This window comes from Salvelinus sp. IW2-2015, unplaced genomic scaffold (assembly GCF_002910315.2).
Source record: "Salvelinus sp. IW2-2015 unplaced genomic scaffold, ASM291031v2 Un_scaffold648, whole genome shotgun sequence".
Taxonomy (NCBI): domain Eukaryota; kingdom Metazoa; phylum Chordata; class Actinopteri; order Salmoniformes; family Salmonidae; genus Salvelinus; species Salvelinus sp. IW2-2015.
In genome coordinates, this window is record NW_019942588.1 from 151,671 (window position 1) to 173,177 (window position 21,507).

General features: G+C 46.2%; 1 protein-coding gene across 1 annotated transcript in view; it reads right to left on the reverse strand.

The window, feature by feature from the left end:
• Positions 1–20,034, reverse strand: part of LOC139023973 (disks large-associated protein 2-like) — a 46,539-nt gene extending 26,505 nt beyond the window's left edge. The window contains exons 1-2 of the mRNA XM_070438273.1: positions 18,844–20,034; positions 2,639–2,865 (exon numbers count right to left, since the gene is read on the reverse strand). Of these exons, the coding sequence (XP_070294374.1) occupies positions 2,639–2,865; positions 18,844–19,974 (1,358 nt within the window). The 5' untranslated portion in view covers positions 19,975–20,034. The remainder of the gene's footprint in view (positions 1–2,638; positions 2,866–18,843) is intronic.
• Positions 20,035–21,507: the final 1,473 nt, after the last annotated feature.

Genomic DNA, 21,507 nt, shown 5'->3' on the forward strand with positions numbered 1-21,507 from the left:
TATAGGCTACATTATTTTTAGGCTATTCTGCATTAGTGTGTAAGCCTAAGCTTAGGGCCTAACTGTATGCGCGCCAAATAGCCTACACACCATTAGAAAGTTAATGTCGATCCATRGAGGCAAAAAGGAATATGTTCGAATTTAATTCAATAAGAGAAAGGCTACAAAATGGAGAGTTGAAAATAGAGAGAAGGRAGGGCCAGAAAAGTAACGTTTGGGAAAGATTTGGTGAAGTGGTAAAAGAGGATGATAGCAGTGCCGGCTACGTTATGCTACGTTATGTGTGATGATTGTGAGGCGCTGGACAAATTCGACAGTCACAAGACKGGGATTTCAAATAGGCCTATGGCATGTCAAGGGAACTGTAGCCTACTGTTCAGATGGGTTGAATGGAAAGTGAAATCAGGAAACTGACTGTAGGTCTGTAACCTCTCACATAGCCTTCATTTTAACTCCTGTAGAATTAACCCTTTCTTGCAGTAAATTATACACCAAATGTCGGCCCAATTTTTGGTGGAGAAACATGATTTTTTTCTTTCACCATCTTGAGAGAACGCGAATGCACAGTTAGACACCATCTGTAGAGGAGCTATCTTTAACAGCATCATGAAAACCGATAGTATTTCATCCACATAAAATATGCATCCAAGCCAAAGKGAAATTTGATYAGAAACATGTTGGGTAATTTCTTGACAACCGGTCAAGAATCTGATGTCATTTGGAAATTTTGCACTGAAAATGTTCTAGTCTTTGTTTTCSCTGGTCCCTAAACATCTTTGCATCTCGAAAGAAGCAGAGATGACAGGGAAAACTTTAACAATGTCAACTAGATTGAATAATTCATTCTATCTATTTATGACATTATTCTGGTGAGAAAAGCTTTAATTAGTCTTCTAGAGCAACAGAAGCTGCATGTATCTAATTATAGACAAATTGCCTAACAAATAGCCTACCTAAATGTCGAAAAGTATAAAAAGGAATTGGGTAAAGAATTAAATCCTGCACCCCCTGTCCAAAAATCTGTCTGCTGTCTCTGACTGAGCGGGCCTTAGATTTGAACTTTATTACATATATAGTCGKGCAGCTGTGGATAGGTTATTAGCAGTCTACTCCCGCTCCCCCTCTCCGGCGCTCAACATCAACAGTTTATTCATTATTACGCACACCTGCCACCATCGTTAAGTACACCTGCGCCTCATGAGACTTACCTGGACTCCATCACCTTCCTGATTTCCTCCCCTATATCTGTCACTCCCTTTGGTTCTTTCCCCAGGCGTTATTGACTCTGTTTCTGTGTTTCATGTCTGTACACWACTCGTGGTTCATTTTTTGTTCTATGTTCCATTATTTATTAAATTCACTCCCTGTACTTGCTTCTCGATTCTTAGCCTACACGTTACAGAATAACGCCTCCCCAAGGGGAAGCAACAGGGATTTGTTTTTACTGTCGGATCCAAGTGCGGCTGCCGAGCAACCGGGGGTGTCTCAGCTGGCTCGTCAGGCTTCCATGACTCAGCTGGCTCAACAGGTTCCCAAGCCTCGGTTGGCTCGTCAGGCTCCCATGCCTCGGTTGGCTCGTCAGGCTCTCGAGCCTCAGCCGGCTACAGGTTCCCTTCCCGCGCCTCAGCCGGCTATAGGTTCCCTTCCCGCATCTGTATGCTACTTGTGTTTCTTGTTTTGTTCCGTTATTTATTAAATTCACTCCCTGTACTTGCTTCCCGATTCTTAGCCTACGCATTACACACGCAACAATAGTAAATGTAAATCCAGGACACTCCAACTATTATGATATATTACGTTTTTTATGGTATGTATTCATTTGTGGATGTCCGTCATCCATTTCATATGATATGTTATGAATTACAATTCATATGTTATGTTACAAATTTGTTGTGGCTTACGCTAGCTAGTGGCTATGTGGCTAATGCTAAGGTTAGCTAGGTGGCTAATGTTAGCTAGGCTAGGTTAAAGGGTTAGGAGTTAGGTTAAAGGGTTAAGTCAATGGGTTATGGTTAGGGGAAGGGTTGGCTAACRTGCTAAGTAGCAACCTTCGGGTTGCTAGACATTTGTGTTATATGCCTACCCATCCACCCTACTTTCATTTTTGCCTTAACTAACCTTCTGTCTTATGTAACCATACGAAACGTAGCATATCATACTAATTTGAGTGTCCTGGATTTACGTTTACTACACTCTTAGAAAAAAGGGTTCCAAAGGGGTTCTTCGGCTGTCCCCATAGGAGARCCCTTTTTGGTTCCAGGTATAACCCTTTTGGGTTCCATGTAGAACCTTCTGTAGAAACGGCTCTACATGGTACGCAAAAGGGATTTACCTGAAAACAAAAAGGGCTCTTCAAATATTTCTCCAATGGAGACAGCTGAAGAACCCTTTTAGGTTATAGATAGCACCTTTTTTTCTAAGAATGTATATTATGTCTAGTCTATGAGACCAGGCTGACATGTACGGTGTCCATTTTAGAACATCCTCAGCCTCATACCTCATGRGTGAGGATTGACTCAAGCAGGAGTGACTTATGAGGCTGAGGGTGTGCTAAAACAGACACTGCAGCAACGATCTAGTGACAAAGCATTATTGAATACCACAAGTAGCTCTAGTTGAGAAATTAAGATGGGCCTACCTTTGGGGGTCTATGTGGGGCCTCTGCATAACTGATTTGAGGACGAGGGCATCGGGTCGGATGGCCTTCTGGGGTGAGGACTTGGGGCTGCCATCAGATTCGCCACCAGAGTCATTGTCTACCTCTCCCATGGCTTTGACGTAGCTGCTGCTGCGCATCCGCCGACATGGGATCTCCTCGTCCTTGTCTCCGTCCTCCGGGTATCCACTCCACTCATCCTGAGGCACCTGCAGCAGAGGTAGATCCAACAGTCACATAGATCCAACCCCCCCCCCCTTGTACATTATGTTCTCTGCTAGTACAATGGGGCCCGGCTGCCAAAAGAGTGTAAGAGCTGACTCAGAGTCAACTGAGGAAGAGTTTTCCCCTAACACACACAGGGACTGACTGGAGCATCCCCAGCTTCTGTTCTCCCCTCAGACTCACCCCTCACTCCCCAAGGGTCTGCTACTCTAATTAACCAGTTTACTGCTCATAACATTCTACTCCTACTCCAAGCCCTTTTTGTTTTATTCATCTTTCTCTAACATTAAATGTTTTGTTATTTAGCCAAAGCGCTTTTCGGTGTGTATAAGCAGCTGAATAGCATTACATATTTCTCAGAAACAACAAGAGAAACTATCCTCAATGGTGGCAAGATATTCTCAGTGTAATAAGCTAAAAGTTTTTCCAAAAACATYACATGATACAAATATCAAGTCAAATAAAATTTTACTTGTCACATGCGCCAAATACAACAGGTGTAGGTAGACCTTACAGTGAAATGCTTAGTTACAAGCCATAACCAACAACGAAGTTTAAAAATACCAACAAAATGAAATACAAAACAAATTAAATAAGAATAAGAAGTAAAAATGACAAATATTTAAAGAGCAGCACTAAAATATCAATAGTGAGGCTATATAAAGTGGGGTACCAGTACAGAGTCAATGTGCGGGGGCACCGGTTAGTCGAGGTAATTGCGGTAATATGTACATGTAGGTAGAGTTATTAAAGTGACTATGCATAGATAATAACAGAGAGTAGCAGCAGTGTAAAAGAGGTGGGGGGGCAATGCAAATAGTCTGGGTAGCCATTTGACTAGATGTTCAGGAGTCTTATGGCTTGGGGGTAGAAGCTGTTTAGAAGCCTCTTGGACCTAGACTTGGCGCTCTGGTACCGCTTGCCATGCGATAGCAGAGAGAACAGTCTATGACTAGGGTGGCTGGAATCTTTTACAATTTTTAGGGCCTTCCTCTGACACTGCCTGGTATAGAGGTCCTGGATGGCAGGAAGCTTGGCCCCAGTGATGTACTGGGCCGTACGCATTACCCTCTGTAGTGCCTTGCCTCAGAGGCGAGCAGTTGCCATACCAGGCAGTGATGCAACCCATCAAGATGCTCTCAATGGTGCAGTCATGAGTGCGGCCGTGCAGTCATGAGTGAACAGGGAGTGCAGGAGGGGACTAAGCACGCACCCTGAGGGGCCCCCGTGTTGAGGATCAGTGTGGCGGATGTGTTGTTACCTACAATTACCACCTGAGGGCGGCCCGTCAGGAAGTACAGGATCCAGTTGCAGAGAGGAGGTGTTTAGTCCCAGGGTCCTTAGTTGAGAGATGAGCTTTGAGGCACTATGTTGTGAATGCTGAGCTGTAGTCAATGAATAGCATTCTCACATAGATGTTCCTTTTGTCCAGGTGGGAAAGGACATGTGGAGTGCAATAAGATTGCATCATCTGTGGATCTGTTATGGGGTATGCAAATTGGAGTGGGTCTAGGGTTTCTGCGTTAATGGTGTTGATGTGAGCCATGACCAGCCTTTCAAAGCACTTCATGGCTACAGACGTGAGTGCTACGGTCAGTGGTCGTTTAGGCAGGTTACCTTAGTGTTCTTGGGAACAGGGACTATGGTGTCTGCATGAAACATGTTGGTATTACAGACTCAGACAGGGAGAGGTTGAAAATGTCAGTGAAGACACTTGCCAGTTGGTCAGCATCTGCTCGGAGTACGTCCTGGATATTCGTCTGGCCCTGCGGCCTTGTGAATGTTGACCTGTTTAAAGGTCTTAATCATATCGGCTGCGGAGAGTGTGATAACACAGTCGTCCGGAACAGCTGATGCTCTCATGCATGTGTCAGTGGTTACTTGCCTCGAAGCGAGCATAGAAGTAATTTAGCTGGTAGCTGGTAGGCAGCTCTCGGCTGTGTTTCCCTTTGTAGTGTGTAATAGGTTTCAAGCCCTGCCACATCCGACGAGCATCAGAGCCGATGTGGTAMGATYYGATCTTAGTCCTGTATTGACCCTTTGCCTGTTTGATGGTTCGTCGGAGGGYATAGTGGGATTTCTTATAAGCTTCCGGGTTAGAATCCCGCTCCTTGAATGCGGCAGCTCTACCCTTTAGCTCAGTGCGGATGTTGCCTGTAATCCATGGTTTCTGGTTGGGGTATGTACATACAGTCACTGTGGGGACGACGTCATCGATGCACTTATTGATGAAGCCAGTKACGGATGTGGTGTACTCCTCATGCCATCGGAAGAATCCCGGWACATATTCCAGTCTGTRCTAGCAAAACTGTACTGTAGCTTAGCGTCTGCKTCATCAGTGTCTGCTTCATAAATCCAAGATGGCGTAGCAGTCAGGCGTCTTTGTCTTCGTCTTGTCCCTTGTATATRTCTTTTTTCTTTGYATATATTTTTTCWATATTTTTCTTAACCTCAACTTCAACATACTCTCCTGCAACCCGCCTCACCCAATGTGGTATGGATCTGCTATTTTCTTTACTTTAGAACCGGACAACTAGCCAGCTAGCCAGCTAACCTGCTACTAGCTAGTAGTCAGCTAGCCACTGCTAGTGGTCATCAGCTAACCTTTAACCCGGACAACTCCTGCCAGTCTGCACAGTGCGATTCAACCCATCGGACTTCTTCTTCTCCATATCTCCGGATTCCTAAGCCAAGCTCTGAACCGTTTCAYCTGGATCATCGCAGCTAGCTAGCTGCTATCCAAGTGGTTACTCCTGGCTAAGGTTTCTGACCCTAAGCAAGCACCAATTAGCCTGGAGCTAGCCTATGCTAGGCCCATCTCTCGGCTAGCTGAAGAGGTCCATCAGCCACTCCTTGGGCTACAATAGCTATTTTGCCAATTGGCCTGGAGCCCTTTTACTGCCGATACAGAGCCCTGCCGATTTATCACTACTGGACTACCGACATAATCCGCCCAAGGGGTTTTTTCAACAGGCTCCTCCATCACGAAGTCCCCTGAATGCCTATCTGCTAGCCTGCTAGCCGCAGCCCACTAGCTGTCTAGAGCATATCGGACTGTTAGCTGAAGAAGTCCATCAGCCAATTTCTTGAGCTACTATACCTATTTTGCCAATTGGCCTGGACCCTTTTACTACACGGAGCCCTGCTGATCCATCACGACTGGTCTGCCAACGTAACCGCACGAGAGGGCTACAACAGACTTCTTCCGTCGCAACATCCCACTAAGGCCCTTCTGCTAGCCTGCTAGCCCCGGCCCGCTAGCTGTCTGAATCGCCATGCCTCCAGCTCACCTAGCTACTCACTGGACCCTATGATCATTCTGCTACGCATGCCTCTCCCTAATGTCAATATGCCTTGTCCATTGCTGTTTTGGTTAGTGATTATTGTCTTATTTCACTGTAGAGCCTTAGGTTTACCTCCACTGTATTCACATCCTAAATCAAATCAAATGTTATTGGTCACATACACATGGTTAGCAGATGTTAATGCGAGTGTAGCAAAATGCTTGTGCTTCTAGTTCCTACCATACCTTTGTCTGTGAATTATGCCTTGAATCTATTCTACCACTCCCAGAAACCTGCTCCTTTTACTCTCTGCTCCGAACGTACTAGACGACCAGTTCTTACAGCCTTTAGCCATACCTGTCACGTTCCTGACCTTATTTCCTTTGTTTAGTCTGTGTTTAGTTGGTCAGGACGTGAGCTGGGTGGGCATTCTATGTTTTGTGTTTCTATGTTGGGTTTGTTGTTTGGCCTAATATGGTTCTCAATCAGAGGCAGGTGTTTKTCATTGTCTCTGATTGGGAACCATATTAAGGTAGCCTGTTTGCACTGTTGGGTTGTGGGTGATTGTTTTCTGTCTTTGTGTTCTGCACCAGATAGGACTGTTTTCGGTTTTCACATTTATTGTTTTGTAGCTTGTAGTGTTCACGTTATTATTCTTTATTAACAAGCCTCCAGATGAGCTTCTTCTGCACATCTATCACTCCAGTGTTTAATTGCTAAATTGTAATTATTTCTCCACTATGGCCTATTTATTGCCTTACCTCCCTTATCTTACCTCATTTGCACACACTGTATATAGACTTTTTCTATTGTGTTATTGACTGTATGTTTGTTTATTCCATGTGTAACTCTGTGTTGTTGTTTGTGTCGCACTGCTTTGCTTTATCTTGGCCAGGTCGCAGTTGTAAATGAGAACTTGTTCTCAACTAGCCTACCTGGTTAAATAAAGGTGAAATAAAAAAAATAAAAAAATCRTACCTCTTTTTTATTGACCGAGTCACTGGTGCTTCCTGCTTTAATTTTAGCTTGCAAGCAGGAATCAGGAGTATAGCATCTTTGTGTGTGGAGAAAAGGTGGCCTATATTTTTTTCCCCCTCTGGTTGCACATTTAACATGCTGGTGGAAATGTGGTAGAACTGATTTAAGTTTCCCTGCATTAAAGTCCCCGGACACTAGGAGCACCRCCTCTGGATGAGCGTTTTCCTGTTTTCTCATGGCGGWATACAGCTCATTGAGTGTGGTCTTAGAGCCAGCATAGGTCTGTGGTAGACAGCTATGAAAAATACAGATTTGTATGGTCTATCGTTTATCAATTTGATACTCTACCTCACCCGAGCAAAACCTTGAGACTTCCTTAGATATCGTACAGCAGCTGTTGTTTACAAATATACATAGACCGTCACCCCTTGTCTTACCAGAGGCTGCTGTTCTATCCTGCCGATACAGTGTAAAACCTACCAGCTGTATGTTGTTCATGTCTTACCAGCGGCTCCTGTTCTATCCTGCCGATACAGTGTAAAACCCGCCAGCTGTATGTTGTTCATGTCGTCGTTCAGCCACGACTCGGTGAAACATAAGATATTACAGTTTTTAATGTCCCGTTGATAGTTTAATCTTGCTCGTAGGTCATTGATTTTATTTTCCAATGATTGCATATTTGCCAGTGGATCGGATGGCAGTGGGGTTTTACTCGCACGGCTACGAATTCTCAGAAGGCAACCCGGCCTCCGCTCCCTTTTTCTCCGTCTTATCTTCACGCAATTAACGGGGATTTGGGCCTGTTCCCGGGAAAGCAGTATATCCTTCATGTCGGACTCGTCGGACTCGTTAAAGGAAAAAGCTTCGACCAGTTCGTGGTGAGTAATGTCCAGAAGTTATTTTCGGTCATAAGAGATGGTAGCAGCAACATTATGTACATAATATGTTAAAAATAAGTTACAAACACAAAAAAACTAACAAATGAACACAGTTGGTTAGGAGCACGAAAACGTCAGCCATCCTCTCCGGCACCATTCTACTAAGTAATCCAGATTACTTAGTACTGATACACACAATACATTTGCCAAATTTTTATTTTTGTAGAGATGGTGTACCGCAGGAATGAATACAAATGCCAATTCCCTTCCCCCTTGTAATCCTCTCTTGTACAGCATGGCTCTGAGGTCTAAACTCCAGTGAGTGGAGTCAAACTTCCTAGGGGATGATGTAATGTGCCATGAACCCCAACAGCAGTTACCAAGCATAGACAAGTGGTGCATGTTCTGTTGGTATAAATATGAAACTTTTACTGAAAATCCAGAGGTCTCAGGGTCAGCTATAGGATGAAGAGTGTTACACAGCACAGTGAGGGGAGTAATAAAGTCATGGATAATACCATGTCTTCCTCCCGAATCCTCCACAYTCATTTTAAGGCGAATGTAGGCAAGTGTGTAGGTTGCAGCCATAGCAACTGCAGATAAACGAGCGACATTAACACATCATGCATATGCAATGGCGTAGCCTCGACTGTAACAGTCGTTCGACGAACGACAGAACAATTAATAGTGATTAAGGGATCGTTGTTAATTACATGGTGTTGCTTTGCCGTAAACATTTCCACACCAAAACAAAGCAGCTAATTTACTGTACAAGTAGCTCTAATTGGTGAAATCAAAGAAGGTTAATAGTTTAATAAGGCATGTTCTAGTCAATCCACATTAGTAGACAGTACATGCGAATTGAAAATATTCTCTAGCACTCTAAGACTTTAACCATATATCTTACACATTCTTATTTCAAGGCATATTGGCATTGACATGAAATTAGCCATCAACGACCAATCAAATTAATGATGTTACACATATGTTGTAGCTGTCCAGTATAATGATCAGGAGTATAGTTGTTCACGATCGTGTGGAGGATTGACGGACCAAAACACAGCATTAGGAAAATAAGCCATCTTCCTTTTTATTATGAAGAAGGAGAACCAAAAACAAAACACTATTACAAAACTAACAAAACAAACGACCGTGAAGCTATGAACGTAGTGCACATACAGGCTACAAACGTATAACATAGACAATTACCCACATCAAACGAAAGCCTATGGCTACCCTAAATATGGCTCCCAATCAGAGACAACAGAAATCAGCTGTCTCTAATTGGGAACCCATTCAGGCAACCATAGACTCTCCTAGACAACTACACCAACATAGACACAGCTAGACACATACACTCAACACAAACCCATACACTACACCCAACCACCCCTTTACCATATAACCACCCAAAACCGATAAAACCAAACATTCCCCATGTCACACCCTGACCTAACTAAAATAATAAAGAAAACAAAGAATACTAAGGCCAGGGTGTGACATAACCCCCCCTTAAGGTGCGAACTCCGGGCGCACCAGCACACAGTCTAGGGGAGGGTCTGGGTGGGCTTCCTTCCACGGTGGCGGCTCCGGCACTGGTCGTGGTCCCCACCCCACCACAGTCACTAACCGCCTCCTTAGCTTCCTCCAAATGACCCCCTCCACATTAACCCCACTGAATTAAGGGGCAGTTCCGGACTAAGGGGCAGCTCCGGACTAAGGGGCAGCTCCGGACTAATGGCCAGCTCCGGACTAATGGCCAGCTCCGGACTAAGGGGCAGCACCAGGATAAGGGAGAGCACCAGGATAAGGGAGAGCACCAGGATAAGGGGCAGCTCCGGACTGAGGAACGGCAGTCCGGACTGAGGAACGGCAGCTCCGGACTGAGGGACGGCAGCTCCGGACTGAGGGACGGCAGCTCCGGACTGAGGGACGGCAGCTCCGGACTGAGGGACGGCAGCTCCGGACTGAGGGACGGCAGCTCCGGACTGAGGGACGGCAGCTCCGGACTGAGGGACGGCAGCTCGGACTGAGGGCGCAGCTCCGGACTGAGGGACGGCCCATGGCTGGCTGACGGATCTGGCTGCTCATGGCTGGCTGACGATCTGGCTGCTCATGGCTGGCTGACGGATCTGGCTGCTCATGGCTGGCTGACGGATCTGGCTGCTCATGGCTGGCTGACGGATCTGGCTGCTCATGGCTGGCTGACGGATCTGGCTGCTCATGGCTGGCTGACGGATCTGGCTGCTCATGGCTGGCTGACGGATCTGGCTGCTCATGGCTGGCTGACGGATCTGGCTGCTCATGGCTGGCTGAGGGGATCTGGCTGCTCATGGCTGGCTGACGGATCTGGCTGCTCATGGCTGGCTGACGGATCTGGCTGCTCATGGCTGGCTGACGGATCTGGCTGCACATGGCTGGCTGACGGATCTGGCTGCACATGGCTGGCTGGCGGATCTGGCAGATCCTGTCTGGTTGGCGGCTCTGGCAGATCCTGTCTGGTTGGCGGCTCTGGCAGATCCTGTCTGGTTGGCGGCTCTGGCAGATCCTGTCTGGTTGGCGGCTCTGGCAGATCCTGTCTGGTTGGCGGCTCTGGCAGATCCTGTCTGGTTGGCGGCTCTGGCAGATCCTGTCTGACGAATGGCTCTAGCGGCTCCTGACTGACGAACGGCTCTGACGGCTCGGGACAGAGCGGCGGCTCTAATGGCTCGGGGCAGACGGATGGCTCAGATGGCGCTGGGTAGACGGATGGCTCAGATGGCGCTGGTAGACGGATGGCTCAGATGGCGCCTGGGTAGACGGATGGCTCAGATGGCGCTGGGTAGACGGATGGCTCAGATGCGCTTGGCAGACGGGCAGTTCAGGCATCGCTGTGCAGACGGCAGACTCTTGCCGGCTGAGGCGCACTGTAGGCCTGGTGCGTGGTGCCGGAACTTGGTGTACCGGGCTGGGACACGCATCTCAGGGCTAGTGCGGGGAGAAGGAACAGGGCATACTGGACCTGGGAGCGCACATTAGCTAGTGCGTGGTGCCGGAACTGGTGGTACCGGACTGTGGACACGCATCTCAGGGCTAGTGCGGGGAGCAGCAACAGGACGCACAGGACTCTGGGGACACACAGGAGGCTTGTTGCGTGGTTTAGGCACTGGTGGTAAAGGCTGTGAGACACGCACCATAGGGCTAGTGCGTGGAGGAGGCACTGGTGGTACTGGGTAGGGGCGGGAGGTGGCGCCGGAAATACCGGACCGTGCATGCGTACTGGCTCCCTTGAGCGCCGAGCCTGCCCAACCTTACCTGGTTGTATGCTCCCCGTCGCCTGACCAGTGCGGGGAGGTGGAATAACCCGCACCGGCCTATGTAGGCGAACCGGGGACACCATGCGTAAGGCTGGTGCCATGTACGCCGGCCCGAGGAGACGCACTGGTGACCAGATGCGTTGGGCCGGCTTCATGACATAAGGCTCAACGCTCAGGTCTAGCCCGGCCGATACGTGGAGCTGGAATGTACGAACCGGGCTATGCACGCCTACAGGAGACACCGTGCGCTCTACTGCGTAACACGGTGTCTGCCCGTACTCTCGCTCTCCACGGTAAGTACAGGAGTAGGCGCAGGTTTCCTACTGACTTCGCCACACTCCCTTTAAGGCCCCCCCAAGAAATTTTTGGGTTGTACTCACGGGCTTTCCAGCCTTGTCTCCGTGCTGCCTCCTCAATATCGCCTCCTCCTCGGCTTTAGCTGCCTCCAGCTCTTCACGAGGAAGGCGATATTCTCCCGGTTGTGCCCACGGCCCCTTACCATCCAGTATCTCCTCCCATGTCCAAGAATCCTGTGTAGGTGGGTCCTGTTGCCGCTTACATGCCGCTTGGTCCTGTATTGGTGGGTAATTCTGTCACGATCGTGTGGAGGATTGACGGACCAAAACGCAGCATTAGGAAAATAAGCCATCTTCCTTTTTATTATGAAGAAGGAGAACCAAAAACAAAACACTATTACAAAACTAACACAAACAAACGACCGTGAAGCCTATGAACGTAGTGCACATACAGGCTACAAACGTAATAACATAGACAATTACACAATCAAACGAAAGCCTATGGCTACCCTAAATATGGCTCCCAATCAAGAGACAACAGAAATCAGCTGTCTCTAATTGGGAACCCATTCAGGCAACCATAGACTCTCCTAGACAACTACACCAACATAGACACAGCTAGACACATACACTCAACACAAACCCATACACTACACCCAACACCCCCTTTACCATATAACCACCCAAAACGATAAAACCCAAACATTCCCCATGTCACACTGACCTAACTAAAATAATAAAGAAACAAGAATACTAAGGCCAGGGTGTGACATATGTACTGTATGTATAACATAAAATTCCATCACGCTGTGCTCCCAGTGGACAAGGGGAGCAGTGGTTCTTAGAGCAACAGCCTGGGGCACTAGTGGTCTCCCTCTCTACCTCTACCAGTTACTCACCCCAACCAATCATGGGCCCTGTCTGGTTATTTCCCCTCAACAGTCCCTGGGCTGCTATCAGAGAGAGCAGAGTAGGATGAATGTTGGGTTTTCTGTTCCTGGAGGTAACCTCACACTCACTCACATTACAGTGCGAGGAGAACAAGTATTTGAGACACTGCGATTTTGCAGGTTTTCCTTACTACAAAGCATGTAGAGGTCTGTGAATTTTATCATAGGTACACCTTCAACTGTGAGAGACGGAATCTAACAAACAAAAATCCAGAAATAACATTGTATGATTTTTAAGTATGGAATTAGCATTTTATTGTTATGAATAAGTATTTGATCATCCTACCAACCGTAAGAATTCCGGCTCTCACAGGACCTGTTAGTTTGTTCCTATAAGAAGCACTCTGTTCTCCACTCATATACCTGTATTAACTGCACCTCTTTGACTCGTACCTGTATAACAGACACCTGTCACACACTCAAGTCCCAAACAGACTCCAACCTCTCACAATGGCCAAGACCAGAGAGCGGTAAGGGACAATCAGGGGATAAAATTGTAGAACGCTGGCTACAAGGCGGGGAATGGCTCCAGGACAATAGGCCAAGTAGCTTGGTGAAGAAGCAACAACTGGTTGGCCGCAATTAATTAGAAAATGGAAGAAGTTCAAGATGAACGGTCAATCACCTCGGTCCTGGGGCTCATGCAAGATCACCTCGTGGGGCACTCAATGATCATGAGGAAGGTGAGGGATCAGCCCAGAACTCATCGGCAGGACTGGTCAATGACCTGAAGAGAGCTGGGACCACAGTCTCAAAGAAAACCATTAGTAACACACTACGCCTCATGATTAAAATCCTGCAGCGCACGCAAGGTCCCCCCTGCTCAAGCAGCGAATGTCCAGGCCCGTCTGAAGTTTGCCAATGACCATCTGGATGATCAGAGGAGGAATGGAGAAGGTCATGTGTGGTCTGATGAGACAAAAATAGAGCTTTTTGGTCTAAACTCACTCGTCGTGTTTGGAGGAAGAAGAAGAATGAGTACAACCCAAGAACACCATCCCAACCGTGAAGCATTGAGGTGGAAACATCATTCTTTGGGGGATGCTTTTCTGCAAAGGGGACAGGACGACTGCACCGTATTGAGGGGAGGATGGATGGGCCATGTATCGCGAGATCTTGGCCAACAACCTCCTTCCCTCAGTAAGAGCATTGAAGATAGGTCGTGGCTGGGTCTTCCAGCATGACAAACGACCCGAAAACACACAGCCAGGGCACACTAAGGAGTGGCTCCGTAAGAAGCATCTCAAGGTCCTGGTGTGGCCTAGCCAGTCTCCAGACCTGAACCCAATAGAAAATCTTTGGAGGGAGCTGAAAGTCCGTATTGCCCAGCGACAGCCCTGAAACCTAAAGGATCTGGAGAAGATCTGTATGGAGGAGTGTGCCAAAATCCTGCTGCAGTGTGTGCAAACCTGGTCAAGAACTACAGGAAACGTATGATTCTGTATTGCAAACAAAGGTTTCTGTACCAAATATTAAGTTCTGCTTTTCTGATGTATCAAATACTTATGTCATGCAATAAAAATGCTAATTAATTACTTAAAAATCATACAATGTGATTTTCTGGATTTTTGTTGTAGATTCCGTCTCTCACAGTTGAAGTGTACCCCATGATAAAAAATTACAGACACTCTACATGCTTTGTAAGTAGGAAAACCTGCAAAATCGGCAGTTGTATCAAATACTTGTTCTCCCACTGTATATGTATATTAAATGCAGCCATCGTTTGGACATAAACCTGATTTATAAACTCTCCTTTCCAGCATATAATCTGTATAGAGCAAAACAACATCTGGTCATCGTGACTTCAGAGAGAGGTGATACGGATCCTACAGGAAGTGCATGTGCTGACAGAGTGGAAATTCCACCCCAACCAGGGCGTGAACGCACAACCTTCCTCACCGTTCCACAACATACTCAAATCACTGTCAATACACTGACCCAGTAAAGACAAGGCATTTCTGAATCCGCAGCAACAATAATTCTGTCTCAGAAAGGCAGTATGGATGCTATGTGCTACACATTCCTGTACCTCTCAAGTACAGTGTTGCCTTGTTGATTAGTGAGGGAGGGATACAGCAAATAAAAACATTCATCAGGAAACTCTAATTCAATGTAACTAATTACATACAAGGTGAATACTGATGAACACTTCCTAAAGCATTGCAAAGCCTGGTTGGGTCAAAAGGCAATTGCAGACAGACTGCTGTTGTGACCTAAGTGGACATGTTGGTGTGACAAACTGCTTAACAAGAGAGCAAAGACGCTAAGCTTTAACAAAAAAATACAAAAAAACGCAAATCTCCTCAGCAATGCCTGACTTCGCAAGCCAACAGGATAATTAGCTGGCTTGCTTATATCTTCACTTCAAAGCTCTATCAGCAAAACTTTCATTCACACTAATCTGCTGTTTGTGCGTTTCTCCGTTCCCACAAGAGAGAGTTGAATAAAAATACAGTGATTGTGTGGAAACTAAATTAATCATGCTTAAAGACAGCAATAAAGCAAAGGTATTATTTTTTCTCCTAATGCGTTGTCTTTGATCAGCTGGGGCAGTGGTTAACAAGGCAGGCGTCGCTCATGAGAGCCCAGCGCTAGCTCGTTAGCTTTCCCCTGTCTCTTCTCTGAGTGGATGTTGTTACACCTGAATGAAGAGGAGCTTGGCTGCGCCACTGGCTTCGATTAGGCTAGAAAAGGTCTGCTGCCATTAGTTGGTATACATTTTATCAACACCCATAGACTGGTGAGTTAAACATTTCTAGGAGACTAAGATGGACTATCTTGAATGATATACACTAAAATGCTCAGAATAGTTTGACACACATTGAGATAACAGCTTTTCTTTTTGTTAGTCCCCACCATCTAATACATTGGGTTTGCTCCCTTAGACTGTTTAACAGTAGAGGAAAGGAGGGAGTTTCTGGTTGTGTGGGTATGTAATAATTCTCATAGTAAAAATGTAAACCATAACATTGCATTAATGAGATAAACGACAAAAAAGCCAATGCCACAGGCACCCCGGGTCTCTAATTAAGCAATAAGGCCTGAGTGGGTGTGGTATATGGCCAATATACCACGGCTAAGGACTGTTTATATGCGCAACGTGGAGTGCCTGGACACAGCCCTTAGCTGTGGTATATTGGCCATATACCACAAACCCCTGAGGTGCCTTATTGCTATTGTAAACTGGTTACCAACGTAATWAGAGYAGTACAAATAAATGTTTTGTCGTACCCGTGGTATACGGTCTGATATACCACGGCTGTCAGCCAATTAGCATTCAGGGCTCGAACCACACAGTTTATAATGTGAAAGATTCAAAGTCCTGCCACCTGTGCCTGAGCTGTGCTAGACACACAAGATGACAGCCGGACAGAAGAAGCCATTCCATCAAATTTTATTGAGTGTGGCGAGCAGATCGCCCCAGCCAGCGAGCACTCAGGGAGAAATATATATGTAAGACTTGACAGCTTATTCATTACAATTACTGGGTGCATGTACGGCGGCCAGATGTTGAAGCACGCCCACCGGACAGGGATGCAGACCATTACCCTAATCGGTCTCCATAACGCTGCTTGGTGAGCAGGCAGGCAGGCAGGCAGGCAGGCAGACAGACAGACGACACTCTTTATGCACATGGATGCTGGGGTGTTTAGGCCCTGGGGATATCATTTGTTACAATGACTGGTGCAAATCACCAGGGGACACCAGCTTGACCTTCAGATGTGTTACTGAGAATACTTCAAAAGCCATGTGGATGAATGGATAGGATAGAAAGGTCTGCTCGGTACAGAAGACTGACAGATTCAGCCCAGTCTACCTCTCTACCAGGCTCCATACTATCCCATCACATTTGCTGTATCAATATCGGTGCAATACTGGTGTAGGCCTTCCACCTGTGATAATGTAAAAAATAATAAAAAATATACTGTATTGGTCAGATTCACTGATAAACAGCCATATGATAAACAAACTGTAGTTGAAGGTTTCACCTTAAATTTGAGATTTTTTGTCCTTTTTGAAAAAAGATGCAAACCAAAACCATCTAGCTAAATTCCGTTCCTTTGCTTGTAGCTTGCATCTCATCTGACTGGTGAGAAGCAGCAACCGAGCTGTTTGTTCCAGTTGTAGAACTGAGATTCAGCTGAAAAGATGTTAGCACTGTCAGAAATGCTACAAAAAGGTAGCACATCGTTGGTTCTTAATGAACAGAAATTAGCAKGTGAGAGCAATAAATKATACATTTAATTAAAATTGTTGCACCTACAAACTTAGTCAATCCGACATTTCTTAAATCCAATAGTCACTTTATGGATGCTGTAGTCTCATTTTAATCTGATGTCTCGAATTTGAGCAAGGTAGGTGCAGAAAATACTCTTAAAACTCAGTTGCTAACAACCATGTTAAATAATCTGGTATGTGGTTCTCTGTAACAGCCGGACGGCTCATGAATGTATTGTGTACCTCCAATCAAGTTGATTTGCGAATTTTCATCTAGATTGGTGTCCTTTAGTTTAGATATGATGGTGGGGAGATTTTAATTTAATATTGAGCTTCAATCAATGCCTATATTGTGGGGGATATCACTCCCACAATAATACAGAAGGATGGGTGACTGAAGCAGTAAGGCCTGGAGTGAAAGTAATGCAATCAAACCCTCACCTTTGGCCTGAATGTATCACTTTATTACACAACAGGCTTCACCTCCATCATCTTGATGTGGTCTCGCCGTTTCTACAGCAGGAGCAGCAGACACTTATTGGATCTTGTTAGCATAATGACTTCCCTTGGAAGAAGCAGCTCAGCGTTTCTCAATCACTGTCCTACCTCTGAGTCCTTTGCTTCTACCAGGCTTAGGTCACTGAATATAGACCAACCTGTATCTTATCAGGATTAGGTCACTGAATATAGACTAACCTGTACATATCAGGATTAGGCGACTGACTATACACTGAGTATACCAAATATTAGGAACACCTTCCTTTTACCTGGATTCAGTCTATGTCATGGAAAGAGCAGGTGTTCTTAATGTTTTGTACACTCAATGTAGAGTAGACTAACCTGCATGTAGATACCTCTGGTCCTAAAGGTCTTTATGTATGCGTTAGACATCACATTTGCTGACATTGCAAGATTACAATTAGGGATGTAGTGGTAAAATAAACTAACGCCGGTATAAGCTATTCACAAAATAAAAAGCCCCGTACAGTAAACACAGGTTGCGCGTCTCTTTTATTTTGTGAATAGCGTATACCCTTGACTCGATCCCTGATCATCTTACAATACTATCTCAGAAGATTGTTAGTGTCCAACAAAGAGCTATAATGAATAATAATAACTATATAAACTTTTATTGAAGTGTACTTTACACAAACCAATATGTCAAGGCAGTGTTAGACACTTTTGCAWTTCAGCGTTATTGAGGTAGAAATCAAACTATTAAAAGATGAAAGCCGTAGCCTATACCTTGTGTCCGTAGGTTAACAGTCTGAAACCCCAAACGTGTCAAACTTTGAAATAGCATAATTTATTGCTGCTGTGTGTTATGTCAGGTGAGTGTATTTTACTTTAGATATCTCTCTCTCTCTCTCTGTTCGTGTGTGCGTGAAAAAGATCCATGGTGTTTGAAAAACAGCAGGAGTTGCCCACAAGATAGAGAAGGTTATCCAAGGAAGCTTCCATCTCTATTATCTACAGTCTCTTCCTCCAAGACATTGATTCCCTCAATTGGTCGCTCTAAATAGACAATAGCTCCCCCAGGGAACTCACAATGGGGAATCACAGATAAAGTATATTGGCCTCACACATWGGAGCTGGAATTGTTCCTCTGAGAATAGAAAAGGACAGGTTCAATCAAGGAGGTTTTACTGACTGGGCTGACTGATGCATCCATCATTATGTTTTGCTCAGGAGGACCTTTCTAAGAATCAATGAGATCAATTGCTGCTATTGTTTGTAATATATTTGGATGTGTGATACGATAAATTGGGAAATTATTATATTACCTCTGTCATGTGTTACATTGAATTATTCCACATACAACATAAAAGCTTTGGGCAAGGTTCAACATCTCTGTTCAGCAGTATCAGTGCGCGCGCACACCACCACCAACACCACACACCACACACCCAACACCACACACACCACACACACAATGACCACCACACCAACCGCACGCACGCACGCACGCAACAACAAACAACACACACACACACACACACACACACACACACACACACACACACACACACCCACCAGAGCCATGGCTCTGAACACCACTCACCTGCAGATAGTGACAGGCCCGTAGTGAGGGCTTGAGGTCTGTGTGCATCATGGGTTTCTCCAGGTTAAGGGAGGACTTCCTGTAAGCTTCCTTGGCCTGGCTGACAGTCAGCGTAGACCAGGAACTTCTCTTCATAAACTTCCCCTCCGGAGCCGTGGCCATGCTCTCGCACGCCGAGCACTTGACGTCGTTGTTGCTCTTCGAGGTCTTGAGGGACATGTCCCCAAAGTGACTGTGATGCATGGARTCCGGGTAGCAGTGGGCGGCATGGGCGTAGTCACCGTGGTGACGGCTCATGACGCTGGGCGTGCGGTAGGTGCTGTCGCTGTCCAGGTTGTCGTCAGAGCTCCAGAAGCCGCCCGCGCCCCCCGAGCGGTGCGCCTTGCGCTCTTTGCTCTTGCTCCGCTTGCTGCCGTGCTTGGAGCCTCCGTGGTGGCCGTGTTGGGAGCCTCCGTGGTGTCCCCCTCCTCCTCCTTCACCCTTGGTGCCGTTCATCTTGGACGATCCCTCCAGGGAATGGGACTTGGTGAAAAGCTTCTGGACAGAGTGGACCAGGTGGCGGATGCGTCCGGGGCTCTCGCTGCGCTGCTCCGTGGTGGTGGTGGTGGACGCTCTCTGGTACTGCAGCGTGTGGAAGCCGTCGTGATGCAGCGGCAGCTGCTTCTCAAACTGGTCCAGCAGGTTGGCCGGGATGCGGTTGCTCTTGCCGCTGCCCTGGTACTGCAAGACGGAAGCGGCAGTGGCAGCAGCAGCAGCATGGGAGGTGGCGGAGGCAGTGATGGCGGCGCAGTCGTCCCGCGTGGCTGAGTCATAGTACTGGGTGCTGTAGTGCATTCTGGGGAAGGTGCTGCTAGAAACGTGGTCGATGGGGCCAACGCCGACTGACGAGGGCGCCATCATGACGGGGGACATCATCATGCAGTCTGAGTGAATGGAGCTGCGCGGTGAGTAGCGGTGATGGTAGTCCATGGGGCAGATCTCAGTGGGGCTGAGCAGGTAGGAGGTGTGGCGTGAGTCGGAGGCGCCACCATGGTGGCCCATGCCATGGATGTCTTGGGGGTAGTCGAACTGGTCCAGCCCGTGGGGCGAGAGGATCTGGTGCTGGGAGCGACCGCCCGATAAGCCCTTCATGTTCCTAGCTGGGGGGACAGGGTGGCGTCTGCCTTCATCGAAGTGTCGAGACGGGGACCAAGGGGAATACTGCTGGTCTGACAGAAATACACAGAGAGAGAGAGAGTAATAAGAATAATGCTCAGACTTGTGTAAATGCATTCAGTCACCTTATGCAGGTACAGTAAGTGATCGCTCCAAATCTCAATTGTTTCTTCAGCTGCTTTCAAAAACGGCAGCAAGAGWGCTGGGGTATGTATCTTTAAAATCTCATGAAATCCAATAAAGATTTTGATTATTTACTTTGAAGATATAGTACATACAAATGTAGGATCTTAATTTGATYATTTTCTGAGCAGCAGGAAATGTGAATAATTATGTGGATTATAATTMATGTTGGGGTTGATAAATATAATGAGGTTGATACATTTTTGGTTAGGGCAAATCAAGTATGACATTTAAGTGGAAATTACAAACTTTAGAAACCTTTTTAAACCTCTAATACACTACCAATTTGGATTTCCTGCTGTGCAGGGAAATTCTCTGCAACAACAGAGTGATCAAATATTGAAAATATTCACTTTATTGAATCTGTATAGGAGCCTGCTGTGCCCCTCCCTCCTGTGCCAGGTCTATTGGAAACAGATAAGAGGCTGTTCCGTGTCTGCCACCATTGCAGTGCTTAATGTCAGCTGCACATCTCCATTTTGAACTGTTTTGTTCCGGAACCTATTTGGTYGGATCTGGTACCTCTCCTGGCATGAAAAATAATTTTTGCAATGTAAAAATTAAAATAAAAGCGAGTTGCCTTTTAGTTAACTCTCCTGCCCCCACAAAAAAACGTAATGTAAAAAAAGTTGATTTTCAGCCCGGGCCTAATATTCTAAAAGTTTATTTGGTTTGGGCTGGCCCAGGTTTATGGTTTGAGTCAGTGAAACTAGAAAGCATTTTTAGGACTATAATTTCCCACACCTAGGCCTAGGCTATTGATAGATTCGAGACAAGGTCATTTTTATTGATCTCAGATTCTCAGTTTTCAGTGAAAGTAGGCTGCCATTTTGATAATTTGTGCAGTATTAAAAAAGATTCTGCCAAAGTCTCCAGTCATGTAAAATGAAGTAGAATTGCATAAAATGTGTTTATAAAGGCCAACATTTTCCCAGACCATAGGCTACTAGAAATGTTCCCCATATGTGCAACTTCTATAAGTGCCTCTACTCTACGCCACCACGCAAATGCGATGATATGCATGCAATGCTTTACTATGACGTTTATTATTATTATGTTTTATGTGTTTCACTACATCAGAACTCCTCAGGTCATCACACTCTCGCGCTTACTTTTTGTTCTGGCTGCTCCCAATTTAAAAATGAAGCTCTGCCACCAGCGCAGCACCGTAACAACCGGTTGAGCCCAGCTGTTCAGTCTCTGCCACCAGCGCGCATCCTAGTACTAACCGGGAATTGGCCGATGCACATCATTGTTCGAGTAACCTGTTAGGTATGTTGATGCCCACGCCGTGATATTACAGCTCTCAATGTGTCTCAGCTCTGA